Source organism: Euprymna scolopes, chromosome 13 (genome assembly GCF_053919585.1).
Source record: "Euprymna scolopes isolate OS-2025 chromosome 13, ASM5391958v1, whole genome shotgun sequence".
In the NCBI taxonomy this organism is placed as follows: Eukaryota; Metazoa; Mollusca; class Cephalopoda; order Sepiida; family Sepiolidae; genus Euprymna; species Euprymna scolopes.
In genome coordinates this window covers 51,704,694-51,719,330 of record NC_136494.1, presented here as the reverse complement: position 1 = coordinate 51,719,330, position 14,637 = coordinate 51,704,694, and the positions used below count along the sequence as shown (strand labels likewise).

Genomic DNA, 14,637 nt, shown 5'->3' with positions numbered 1-14,637 from the left:
GTGGTCTCATTTGCACACTGTTCCGCTGGAAGAGTAAAGATATTTTGCCATGGGGCATCTCTGATGAGTTCCCTGATGGCTTCCCTATCAGCCTTTTTGTAATACCTCGTTGTTTTGAGTAGTGGGTCTTCAGTTTTAGGGCGAGAATTTAGGCTGATTTTTACCATTATCACAGCATGGTCAGCATTCCCGAGTGGGCTGTGGGCATTTGTTGTACAATCATCGGGAACCGTTGTCAGAAAGAGATCTAGAAGTGAGGCATGTTGATCTTGCTGGTCTGTAATGTTTTATTGTAATCAAACATTTGTAATCTCTTTGTCCAAATTCAAGTTTCTTGCGGTTTGTAACATTAAAATGTGCTAATCTCATCTTGTATTGTCTTTAGACAAAATCACAAGTGGAGGAATTCAAGACTCATATGCCGTTGGTGCAAACTTTATTCAACCCTGGATTGCGTGAACGTCACTGGGAGCAAATCTCGGAGATTGTTGGTTTCATTCTCAAACCAGATGAAACCTCCAGCTTGTCCAAATTGGTAGACATGAATTTAGAACCTTTTGTTGCTAACTTTGAAAGGATCAGTGAATCTGCCAGCAAGGAATTCTCACTGGAGAAAGCTATGGAGAAAATGAGAACAGACTGGGAACCAGTAAATGTCTTTTTTTTTCTTTTTCTGTCTATTGAGAGTGGGGCTAGTTTTATTGTTTTCAGTTTAATTAATTACTAATGTATCAATTAGTTATAAAATTATTTTCAATATGATTAACTAATTTACAGTCATTTTTCAATTCCAAGATGATTACAATCAAATATTTAACGTTATAGAAAAGATTCACAAAATTAATCTTGTGTATTCGTTATATCAGTTGAATAAATAAATTGTGGCAATTTCATTCTTTATATTTATATTAATTGTTAGTAATTGCCATGTAACGTTGATTTAATGTTGAGAACTTGTTTTTGTAAGCAATTTTGGATCAGCTGTTTCATGATTTGCTTATACATTTAAGCAACTTTTCATTACAAGAAAAATTGTTTCAATGCACACTTCAGATTTAAACTGATTTGGCAGTAAACATTGTAAAAAAGTGTCTTTTCATTTAAATGTTTAAGACATCGGTTGAAACTGAGGTTTCGTCTGCATTTCTGGCAGTTTACATAAACAGTTGGAAAAAGCCAAATAAAACTTCATGATATCAAAATAAGATTGGGACGATGTTATTAAATTGGAAAAATTAATGGAAAACTTTAATCAAGAAAAACCCCCAGTCATCTATGATAATTTTAATGAAAAAATATGTATTTTTTCTATGAAGAAAATTGTAAACAACAACAACATGTTTTCCTCGATTGTTTTTTTTTTACTGGTACAACTTTTGAAGCTGACCGACTAGGTTAGAGTAAAGTTAGAGTCCGGTTAGCATTTTAGAACCTGAACCATTAACTTATGGTTGGGTAAGATTTTTTTAAGGATTAGGGTGAAATTGACCTATACGTTTTCTTTTTTGATAAAATTCAATAATTCCTTCCGAAGACTGAAATGTCTGTCCAAACTCAAAATTATGATCACTAATCAATTTTCTTAATTTTACACTATATTCAATTCTCTATTGACAATTGTCGTCTGCTGCAATTGGATTGGCTAAGCATTTTGATATATTCTGTGAGTTTATGTATGCTGACAAAAAATTGGTTTCAGTATCGGTCGTAAATACACTAGTACCAATTATCTTTCCAAGATTAAGTTAAGTTATAATTAAAAAAATGTTAATCGTATATTTTTGTAATAGTTTATTTTTGGGAGTTTAAAATGCTTGAATATTGTTGTAATGTTTGACTAAATGATTTGTTTTTTCTCTTAACAGTTAGAATTTACAATGATTCCCTATCGTGAAACAGACACATATGTCTTATCCGCAGTTGATGATATTCAATTGTTGCTTGATGACCACATAGTCAAAACTCAGACCATGAGGGGATCACCTTTCATCAAGCCTTTTGAAGCAGAAATGAGGTGAGACAAATCATACCTCCTCTCTCCCTATTATTTCCTTTTCTCTTTCTTCTATATCTATCCTTAATACAAGGTGTTAAGATTGTTCTGTGTGTTGTGCAATTGGTTCTGAGAAAAACTAGAGTATCCTGACTCGACTCAGTGATGAATTTCTTAAATTTCAAAAGCCAGTACTCTTGAGCCTTGGTGGTGAGTAGTTGGCCCTTGCTCTTTAATATCAACACTTTCTTTATAGTCGCCACTCTGATACCCATCCCTCTTGCCAAGATTTGCATGGACTCACCTAGATTTTGTTGCATGGTTTTTTTGCTATTCCTCAATGAATTTTGCTACACTATTTTTTGCTGTTTCTCAATGAATTTCGTTGTGCAGACACAGAGTGTTTATGGTGTTTTCTGCAAGTTACTTCCATATCTCCATAACTATTATTCAGTTCACATCTCATGGCCTTCAAGGTATTCAAGAAGCACAAATTTTTAATTTGGCATAAATCATCATGATACAGGTCTCTCTTTTCTAATATTCTGATGCTTTCCAGTTGTTTATATTTCAAACTTACACAGAATAAACGGAAACAACCATTAAGCACTTCAAGTGCTTCTGAAATAAAAATATTAAAAAATTGAATTTATTTCGAACAACTGTTATTAATAAGTGTGATATCACTGACATAAACTGACATTTATCATGATGTGTGTCCTTGGTCTTAAAAATATAACTGAATTCCAATGTCAGTATATATTGTGGAATAAGATTTCAAATGTTATTCAAATTTTACAATTATGTATATTTTCTTTTTCATCATGTGCTTTGCAATAATTGATTATTATATTGTTTTGCAGTTTTTGAAATGAGATAATTTGTATGATTTGGATCATTCTTATCTTGGATATTTCGCCCATAGAACCTTCGATCTTTTTCAGGTGTATCAAACTTCAGAATCTTTATATTTAATCTGTGTGGACTTGTGTTGCAATGGATAAAGTGTTAACTGACAGTCTTTTGAAGGTCGAAGTTTCAATCCTCAGTACTAAGAATATAATTTAAAATTACTTAAGAATTCTATCCAGTAATAGGTGATAGAATAAGAAAAGCCTGCCCATGCGTTACATGAAGAGTTCTATTCGAAATTTTGTGCAGATTCTCGAGTTTGATACGATGCACTTGAACAAGGCTGAAGGTCACATCGACTGAAATTTGTGAGAATAATATCCAAGATGAAAACAGTAAGCTGATAATATTGATATCATGTTAGTTACACGAAATGGAATTGATTGTTAATAAGTGTAATTGATTGTTAATAAGTGTAATTGATTATTAATAAGTGTAATTGATTGTTGAATATTTTATGTACTATTTCAGGGATTGGGAACAAAAGATGATTCGTTTACAAGATATCTTGGATGAGTGGCTCAAAGTTCAAGTGACCTGGCTTTACCTTGAGCCCATTTTTAGTTCTCCAGATATCATGGCTCAAATGCCTGAAGAAGGGCGTAGATTTTCCACTGTGGACAAGAATTGGCGAGAGATTATGAAAGCTGCAATGGCTGATAAGCATGTTTTGGCAGTTTTGGAAATTGACAAAATTCTTGAAAAATTTAAAAAATCAAATGAATTATTGGAATTAATCCAAAAAGTGAGTTGACTAAACTTCTCTCAAAAATTGAAGAAATAATCATTCCAGTGCGAGAAAAATGGCGTACTCATTCATAATATAAGGGGCATTTTCTGTATATGTCTACCTACCTGTCTGTCAATCACAATTTTTGCAAACGAATATCTTACCTTCTTTTAGAAATGCAAAATATTGCATTAATACTAAATAATAAATTCCAAGCAAATAAAGTACATACCATGAGCGGAAACTGAAACCAAAACCTTGAGATTTTTAGTCTGGTGTTTTATGAACTGAGCTATTTTGATTTTCTTATAACTAGATTTCTGGTAAAATGAATGCAGAAAGATTTGCAATGAGTATCAAAAGCAGAGGAAATTACCGGAAAGCTGGAGAGACTTGTCGTAACTCAAACTATAGGGAACAGCATCTGTTGTTGCCAGTGAGTGATTACTGATAATGACATGCAAGAACTCCTAGTGAGTAAATAATATTTTATATATTACTCCTAGTGAGTAAATAATAATATTTTATATATTACTCCTAGTGAGTAAATAATAATATTTTATATATTACTCCTAGTGAGTAAATAATAATATTTTATATATTACTCCTAGTGAGTAAATAATAATATTTTATATATTACTCCTAGTGAGTAAATAATAATATTTTATATATTACTCCTAGTGAGTAAATAATAATAACGGGATGCAATTTTAAAGATTATTTGTGATAATCTCTCAACCATTATAGAGAAATATTTCAGTTTCAGTTTACAATGATCGTTTCCTTCTCCTGTCAAACTGAAAATGTATAATAGTTTAAACATTCAATAAGTTTAAAGGTGCAATTGCTTTTTATTGGCTCGTGTAAATCAGTTACAGACGCGTAATTTTTTAAAAATTATTTTAAAATTAACATTTTCACATCATACAACAAGTTTCATAAGTGTTAAGAATATTCACCTTTTATTTTGTCTATCAATTAATTCCAACTTAAACTTTGTCTTCGTTGCTCGTTATAATTAGTCTTGCTATTTCTTTCATTAAATCTCAAATGACCCACTGTTAAGATGGGTAACCATATTGTTATTCTCAAACTCCAGCAATTTGTTGATCAAAGTTTTACATGGATGTTTTTTCTTTTATTATGAATTGTATTTATCTGTAATTAGAAAGATATTGCTAGGGGAAGGTTATAGAGAAAAGAGTAATAATAAATAAATGAAATAATTCTATATGTATTTATGAAAGTTACATATAGGCGAGAAGTACACATATCAAACTATTTTAATAGTTTTATTATTACAGCGATAATCTGTAATTTATATTAGCTTAATATCATAATTAAAATGACTTCCATTGAATAAATTTGGAGTTTAACATTTAAGCAAGTTTTCTCTATTCAATCAGGGACTAAATGAATATTTGGAAAAAAAGCGACTCTATTTTCCTCGTTTTTTCTTCTTATCAAATGAAGAACTACTTGAAATATTATCTGAAACGAAGGACCCAACTCGGTAAGTATTTGTTTTTCGATCTTTCTTTGAAAGATTTATGAAAGGATCACACTTCACCCCTGTATGCATTCATTTATGAAAATCAGATTCATTTAATTAAAGGGAAGATTCAAATAAGCTTGTATGTTTCTCCAGCTTCTCTGAACAGTAGCTTAGCTGAATAATACCGAATTACAATGACAATGGCATGTACGCATACGGTCAATGTTTTGCTTTAGTCTTTTTCAATTGTTTCTTTCTTCTTGTTTTGCTTTCTTTGTTGACACCTCAGTACGCACTGGTTTTTACTTGTATTTTTCTATTTTATCCAAAAATGTTCAGCAAATGTGGTGTATTAGTGTGAATTATGAGTTTTATGCATGTGTAAGTATTAAGCAGCGTTGCACTTTGTTGATCTACTTTGTTCTGTAAATGGGTGTGTAGAGGTGATTGAGTTGAAGAGTTCCTTTCTTGTTGTCACCTCGTGAAGGGGGAGGGCTGAGCATATGTTCTTGTGTCTTTTGAGGTGCGCTAGGTTTAATCTGTAGAGAACACTGATTGTTTCCTCGTTTTATAGAGATTTTTACGTTTGCATCAGCTTGTTAGAGTTGGGTTTAAAACAATTTTCATTGTGAAAAGTCTAAGTTGCTTTTGGAAATGAAGAGAAGAACTTATACCAACAAAGTGGAGAAAGAAAGAGGGTAGCTATTCAAGCCAGTCGTATTTAAGCATCATTCGAATCACATCCTGATCTCAGTACAAGGTAATGGAGACCAGCACTTTTTAGAACGACACCATTTATGTTTTACATTTTAGATTCTATATTCACTAGATAGGTGCAATTTAATGGCGAAAACTGATAGGAGTCATGGTTTAAAAAGACGGCTTATCGTAACTTTTTTTATAAGTTCTTGATTATTTTTTGATTGTGTTTAAAAGATTAAAGCCTTTAGTTAATCTCTAAAAACAAAAAAGTATTTTTGCATAAGTTATAATGAAAAATGTTTTCACAGTGGCTATGAAAACTCAGAAATTCAGCTAAATTATAAAACTAAATAAATTAATTGTAAAATTCCCTTGAAAGATAAATATTTGTTTTCTGGAACTATTTATATAATAATTAGGAAAGTCTTAAGATGCTGAAATAGAAAAAAGATCATCTTGTTTTTACTATAAACAATTGCATAATTATCCCCCACCCCCAAAGCGAGAAAGAATCTGGATCAAAGCAAACGAAAAAGGGATGTGCACAATTTCTATAGAAGCCCAAAATGTCAAAAGTTCAATTGTATTTTTAATTAATTTATTAAAAAAGATTTTGAAAAAATGCATAATTTATTAATAATTAAATTAAATAGAATTAATTCAAACTTAAAAAACATTCATTAGTGTATTTTATTTATTTGCTTCTCCACAAAAGTAAATTAGACACAAGATAGTTTTTTTAATGCGGGGAAAAACCAGCTCTCCGGAGCAGGCACTTTGGCAGTGTCCAAATAAATAGTAATTGTCTCGGTATGAAGGGTTTCCCCCACATTGACCAATTACTTAAATGAAGCATCAGAACAGATACTACACTGTGTTCTTGGCTCGAGGGCTAGGCACATTGATTAGTGCATAAGTGTGCAAAAATTAAGTAAATTCACTGACATTAATTATTACTGACAATTTATTCATTGAAAAAAAGTTAAAACCATTATTTATTGATTTTTAAATCGAATTCATATTTGAAAGAAAATGATTACTTATTAATGAAAAAATTAAACACTCAAAAAAAAAAAGAAAAGAAAAAGAAAAAATACAAACTTACATTTTATTTAATTTTTCCAAATTTCCTAACATGAATTCTAGAATTGACTCATTCAGTCGCATATTTCTCTGAAATCACAGCGAGTGTAGGGATGGGATGAGGTAGAGAATCGGAATTTAAATATATCAACAAAACGCCAACAAAACAGGCAATTGACTTTTTACATTTTAGACGAAATTAATTAAAATGGAATCAACAAACTCACAATTTACTTTTGATTGCATAAATTTTGTTCTAGAATTAATTAGAGTCGATTGTTTGTCTTATTGGGAGTGACGTCTCTAACAACACACTGGCCAAATGAATACAGCCAGCCTCAGCTCAACTAAACAAGTCCCCCTCCCCCCGGGGACTGGGCATGAATTTCAAAGACCATATGTGAGGGAAACCCCACATATAAGACCTTGGTCAATGTAGGGGCAACCCTTCATACCAATTGTCACTATCCAGCTCCCGTACTCCACGGGGAGTTGGTCCCTATTTCCCCTTCACCCTCCACATTAAAAAATCGCCTTGTGCCTAATTTTCTAAGTGGGGAAGCAAATAAATCCAACAAGTTTTGGCCGGCCTCTGTGGGGGCTGAGCATGAATTTCAAAGACCAATGTGAGGGCGACCCCACATATAAGACCATTGCTCTTGTAGGAATCAGTTATTGGTCAATGTAGGGGAAATCCTTCATACCAATTGTCACTATCAAGCTCCCATTTCCCCAATCTCTCCACATTAAAAAACGGCTTTGTGCCTAATTTGCTTAGTGGGAAAGCAAATAAATCCAAACAAGTTTCGGCCGGGAGCCAGGGAGTAGGAGGAGACCCCTGAAACAACGACTGATGCTACCAGTCACGTCGACCGAACCCACCCGCCAAAGGATTCCAGCAGCAACAGCAGTTCAAATAGCCCTTGCCTCTTGAAACTCACCAGCAGCGAACTTCACTTCCAGTCTCCAGCACTTCTAACTCACTCAAGCAGCTTCCTGTTCATTCCTGCAGCCTCTCCAGCCCTTCATGCTTCCAGCTCACTCCAGTGCCTCCAGCTCACTCCAGCGCCTCCAGCTCACTCCTGCAGCTTTCCTGCAACCTCGCTTGCACCTCGATCATCCGTGCAACTTCGCTTGCACCTCACTCGCACCTTGCTCCCTACCGACCATCCATTCCTTAACACTGATCCTCCGTTCGCGGTGTCGTCCATTCTTTAACACTGACCACCTCATTCTCAATGTCCGTTGCCCGTTTCTGGATCGCCCTGATATCCAGCCTATTGCTCCAGTGAGCAACCCTGAACCACGCTACGTCTAGAGTACCTGTTCCATACCTCCAGACCTTAGCCTCCAGTGACGTGTGGCCTTCCAGGCGACCAGCATCCAGATCATACGATTTTTCGCTTCTTTTGTAAATAAAAAAGCGAACACTCGTCTTTAACCAAATAACTTGTCTATCATTCTTCTTTGCCTTTTTTGCTGTTTACTTTTTGCCCGTGTCTACCTTGTTAGTTGTTGGGTCGATTGTACCCGGACAACCGGCCCCGCAACAAGCAGAACTTTTTTCATTTTTTAAAATAGTTATTATTATTATTATTATTATTATTATTATTATTATTATTATTATATAATGATCCTGATCACTTTTATTTTTTTTTTTAGATTATAGAAAAAAATATTACACCGATGTTTACACGCTTATGTGTGCAAGAAAAATAATAGAATATTAAATTTAAAATTTACACTAAAAACGTTATCTTTGGCATAACATGAAATATTTTTTTTGCAATTACATGTTTTTTGGTGAAAATATTGAATAAACAATGCTTAATTCAATGATAAGATCGTTAGTTCAAGAAATTACTTATTGATTCATTAACACAGACTTTTTCGTAATGTTACTGAAATAATTAAATCTATGATGCTTTATTTTCATTAAAAAAAAGCAAAGACTGTGCTTTTTAGTATTTAAAACTATAAATTTATTAAAGGTGTTTTTGTTTAAACAAAATAATGCATTTCCATTAACATCAAAAAAATAATAGATACATTATAATCGTCGATGATTATTTAATAAATACTGCAAATTTCATTAAAATTGGCTGAGTTTTGAATTTTAGTGAATTATTAAGTAAAGAGAGGTCAAAATGTTCAAAGCAATTATTTTTTCGAATGAAAATTTTTGTTTCTACAAATCTAAATCATATTTCAATTTTGTTAAAAATAAAGAATATGAAAGTTTGTTGCTTTTTGGTTTATTATTACCCTAGAATGTAAATAAAGTCTACAAATGTTGAATCTCTTCTCTCTCTGGAACTAAGTGTTATGAAAAAGAAACTGATGTCTTTTTATTATTTCCATGAAATCTGCCTTTATAGGTCCGTGTCCAGGCTCAGATCGACCCAAATGAGAAAGCACGATTTTTGACTTTTCATTCTGTCTCTTCTGTTCGGAAAGAAATGAAAAGACCCATTTCAAATGATTTTTTTTTCTTTTTATACGCATTTAAGTTTTTAACCATTCATTATTTCGCTTGTGTCTCTTTGTAACTGTCCGGCTCCATCTTGGACACTGCAGGAGGAATATTATTCCTAACATCAAGACAGTTTCTGGACTTCATTTAAAAAAAATCCACATCTGCAAAAATCTGTTGTTGCAAATCGTATTAGCATTACGGATGCCTTCTTGCTGAGTAGGAGATACACACCCTGAATAGACAACCAGAAGGTGGACAGGTCTTTTTTGTTACTTAAGGCCAGCATCATTGCTTTTGAAACCTTGAATTCATCTTCAGTTCAATTTCAGTGTTGAAAGGGTCTCTGTGCCATGGAACATCCAGTGGTACTTTGTTGAAATAAGATTTGAACTCAGCAGAGAGAATTTTGAGATGTCCAGTAATGCAAATTTTGATACTTATAGGAAGTTCAATCCTCTGCGTTTACAAATGCTTCTCCAAGAAAGGAAAGGAGACTTTGATTTGTGCCTTTCAGACTTCAATTCGAGCAGACAGTTTGGCAAGTTTGTCTTGAATGTCACTGACTGTCACATCACGGCCATTTAAGGATTGGTTCATTTTGTTTTCATGGCTGGAGTCTTATCACCTTATTTATGCATTGTAAGTTTCTAAATCTTGAATTACATTTTCTCAGCATCCTCGTATGGCTCCTCAGTCGAATGCTATGGCTGGATTAGAGACTCTTTTAGATTCCGTCTACAAAAGAGAGACTAGTGGTTGTGACAACAATACTCCATGCTAATGCTTTGTAGAAATATAGAATATTGGCAGATATGAGGAATTTTCTTGCATGGTAGAAGCAACCCAGAAAGCACATTGTAATAAAAATATGGAAGAGTGGAATAGCTTATTCAACATTGGATAATTTTGTACAAACGCAGATAATTATTTATTGTAATGTATAAACGGAAGAACTCTTATCCAAGGGAGATAATCATGATAAATAACTTTGAACATTAACCTATTACAGGTAGGTTCTTTTTTTAGAAATGCTTTTTTCTAAGTTAGAAAGCAGAGTTTTCTTTTTCTTTATTAAAAATTTTATATTTAAAGTAAAGTAAGTTAATCACATAATTTTCATTTTTGTTACTATAGTGTCCAACCACATTTAAAAAAATGTTTTGAAGGGATAGCCAAACTTGAGTTTACTGACACACAGGACATCACTCATATGATGAGCAGTGAAGGAGAATTTGTTAAACTGAAAGATGTTATCTCAACATCCAAGGCTCGAGGTCAGGTAGAAAAATGGCTGCTTGAATTGGAGTCAGATATGATTGCTTCAATTCATAAGGTAAGACTTAATGTTGCATCAATCTTAAGCCTATGATAAAGATTTGAAAATTTCTTTTCATCAGAAATCTCAGTTTCATATCATTTTGTTTTGATCTAATTACGTTTTGTATAATTAATTTAGATTAATTTTATAAACTTTGTTGTTACTATATTCAACAAAATAATTCTACAATATTTTTTGGTTCTTTGTATAAAATTTTCTCAAATGTTAACTTTGATTATCTTCATCATTTTAATGTTAAAATGATTGAAAAATTGTTGCATTTTGTATTTGGTTTAAATTGAATATTTCGCGCACATATGTCACATTGTCTGGCATTTAAAATGCACCTATTTCTAGGATGTGTGAGATAAAACAGTTCATTGTAAATTATTAAAATACAAGAGCTGTTCATTTTTAATTGCAGTAGATATATTCACATAGTTAAATTTTTACATTGAAATATGTAATTTATATGTCAGAAAATGTAATAGTTAACAAACTTAAAAACTTAACAACTTAAAAACTTAAAAAATAATTCGTTGTATTTTATTCTTTTGATTCTACATTTGTTATACCATACTAAACTAAAAAAAATAGCAAATAAAAAAAACCTGATTTTTTTTTATTGCATACTATAATAGAAAATTGGAGAAACCCTTGAAGATTATATGAAAACTGAACGTGTTGAATGGGTGAAAAAATGGCCTGGTCAAACTGTATTGTGTGTGAGTCAAACCTACTGGACCAGCTATGTTCATAAGTCCCTCTGTGATGGACCAGATGCTATGAAACAATACCTGCAAGTGAACAACAATCAGATAAACGATGTTGTTGCTTTGGTGCGTGCAAAACTATCAAAGCAAAATCGTGTCACACTTCAAGCATTGATTGTTCTTGATGTCCATGCAAGAGACGTTCTTGCAGAATTGGTGAAAAATCACATTTCCAGTGAACTTGATTTCCAATGGCTTAGTCAACTGCGCTATTACTGGGAGGTAAGACAACATTTACCAGTTTTATACTTGCTCGGTCATAAAATATGTTTAAATATTATATTTTAATTTATGCAGATTTCGTATTTATTATTATAGAGTCAATTCACTATTGGTTATGATATTGTACCCAATATATAGTAATGATTTCAGAAGTAAAGAAAAAATGCCTTGTGTACTATCAGCTAAAATCGAAACCAAGACATATAGCTCTTCAGCCTTATCTGTTACCGTCTAACCTAAATCCGCACATATATAAAAGCTGCGCAAAATATAACGTTGTTTAACCTATAAATGTATACTTGCACATACATACAAGAGCACTTTAAGTCAACTTACGCTTCCCAAGTGCTATTCTTTGACTCCTTAGCAGCTATTTTTATCAGCTAAAAACCAAATCGAATTTGCTCCACAGGTTCAAATTCCCTACATATCAAGTTTCATGTCTCGAGATCAGAAATTGACAGATGAGTTTGGTAGAGATTCTTCCTCAGACAGACAGATAAGGTCACTTATATATATATATATATGTATATATATATATATATATATATATATATATATATATATATATATATATATATATATATAAAATTGGATTTTACTTGTGCGAATGAAAATTTAACTAACTTTCTTGGATTTACATTTTTGGATTTTACCGTCATTTTACCTTTCACCAGACTAATCCATCCACGTGAAATCATCTTTTTCTTCACCCTATTCACTATGCTCCACTTTTTGTTATCAAGTAAGATCTTTGACTTACTTGCAGTTTCATCAAATACTTTTGCATGCAAAATCCAATCCCGCATTTTGCTAATTCCTACCCTCTGATGAGAAGGAAAGTATTTCTTCGAAACTCCGCGGATTAAGGACTATCCACTTATTTAGTGTTTCCTTTTCAAATTAAATGTGATTTTAACTCTTTTTCAAAGTGTTTTTAACATGTTTTATTAACTATTTGCTCTTATATATATATATATATATATATATATATATATATATATATATATATATATGTATATATATATATATATACATATATATATATATATATATATATGTATATATATATATATACATATATATATATATATATATATATATATATATATATATATGAAATAAAATGGAGGTGGAAGGACCTGAATACTCAACGTTTCGCCCGATTTATGCGGGCTTCTTCAAGAGGGATGGTCATTGACGAGAGAGTCGGAGGATTGGGGCTATATATAATGATGGGGGAGAGCAGCGTGTTTTCTTTATGTAAATTAGATGTCATATATACATGTATATACATAATTTCACTTAATTTTTATTATTTTTATTTTACTTATTTACTGTTTTTATTTTATCATTATCTATTTTTAGACTCCATTTTATCACCTCCTATTCTTATTTTTATACACCATCTTTTAAGTTACTACGCTATTTTATCCCAATTCAATTATCTCTATTTAAAAAAAAAAAAAAACTTCCTTCGTAATATCGTGTCATTTTATTTACTTAATCTATCACCGCTATATTTCCAGACGCAATTTTTTAATCTCTACGATATTTTATCTTTTAGACGTAATCCACCACACTAGCTTACTATTTATTATTTATTTATTTTTTCTCATAAAATGTATATACATGTATATATGACATCTAATTTACATAAGGAAAACACACTGCTCTCCCCCATCATTATATATAGCCCCAGTCCTCCGACTCTCTCGTCAATGACCATCCTTCTTGAAGAAGCCCGCATAAATCGGGCGAAACGTTGAGTATTCAGGTCCTTCCACCTCCATTTTATTTCATATCGTCGGATTTAATCCAACTCAACAATCATATATATATATATATATATATATATATATATATATATATATATATATATATATATATATATATATATATATACAGAGAGAGAGAGAGAGAGAGAGAGAGAGAGAGAGAGAGAAAGAGAGAGAGAGAGATTACCCAATACCATGATGACATGTATTTTCTTGGCAGATTTAATGTAACATTTTTTCTATAATAGCCCAAAATCAGTTTTATCACGATTATATTCGAACCCTTAGGTCATTTTTACAGACCCTTATTCACATCAACTATTCATATGCCTGAATGAATAAAATGAAAGAAATGGCATATAATTAAGCTTAGCCTAGTTTTGTATAAGTGCTATATAGCGCCAGGACCCCTAGATTGGGAACGGTCGTAATTAGTAAGTTCCCCGCTGCAACAAAAACCCAGTAGCCGTCTCTTATTGATCGTCTAGTTGTTTAATTTTCTGGTTGTTATGGTAACGGCTAAGACGACAGAGTTATTTCCCCCTTGACTGTGCATTTTTCATTTCTCGGCTTCTGTAGCTGTCATACCTGTCAAAATAATGATTCCGGCTAACCAGAATTTGATATGCACACAAAGGTCAGACGTAACTCAGCATAACAAATGAAGACGTAAGACACACCGGCTTTTTATATAAAAATATATTTTGTTTTGAAATTATTTTCGTTTTACACAGAGATTTTCAATAGTTCAAAATTTAACAGTGTGGCTTACTGTTCATTTCAGTGATGGAGAGGGGTGTGTGGAGACGTTATGCTCCCAATAATCACACGTTTCCTATCGGAGTCTCTCTCTTCTTCTTCTTCTCTCTTCTCTCCTCCTTCTTCTTCTTCTGCTGCTTCTCTTCTCTGGTTAAACTCCAAAATTCACCTCTTATATTGGCATATCTTTCGCTTGTTTTTTTCCAATCCACGCGATCTGTCAATCATTCTGCTCGATACTGATGCGTGTATCTGCTGGTCACGTTTTGACAACTTTTTGCCACCTCTTCAGCTGACCGACTATTGACTTTATCTCACATGCTTACTTTGTATACATGCCAAGTTGCAAGGAATGTCACGTTTCCTTGTTTTGTAAACAAAAAAATCGTCGTCCGA

General features: G+C 32.4%; 1 protein-coding gene across 1 annotated transcript in view; it reads left to right on the top strand.

The window, feature by feature from the left end:
* LOC145292020 (dynein axonemal heavy chain 7-like) overlaps positions 1 to 14,637 on the top strand; it is a 475,961-nt gene that overhangs the window by 235,291 nt on the left and 226,033 nt on the right. Inside the window, exons 18-23 of the mRNA XM_080138024.1 lie at positions 386 to 649; positions 1,866 to 2,014; positions 3,377 to 3,650; positions 5,042 to 5,148; positions 10,526 to 10,724; positions 11,351 to 11,704. Coding sequence (XP_079994150.1) covers positions 386 to 649; positions 1,866 to 2,014; positions 3,377 to 3,650; positions 5,042 to 5,148; positions 10,526 to 10,724; positions 11,351 to 11,704 — 1,347 coding nt within the window. The remainder of the gene's footprint in view (positions 1 to 385; positions 650 to 1,865; positions 2,015 to 3,376; positions 3,651 to 5,041; positions 5,149 to 10,525; positions 10,725 to 11,350; positions 11,705 to 14,637) is intronic.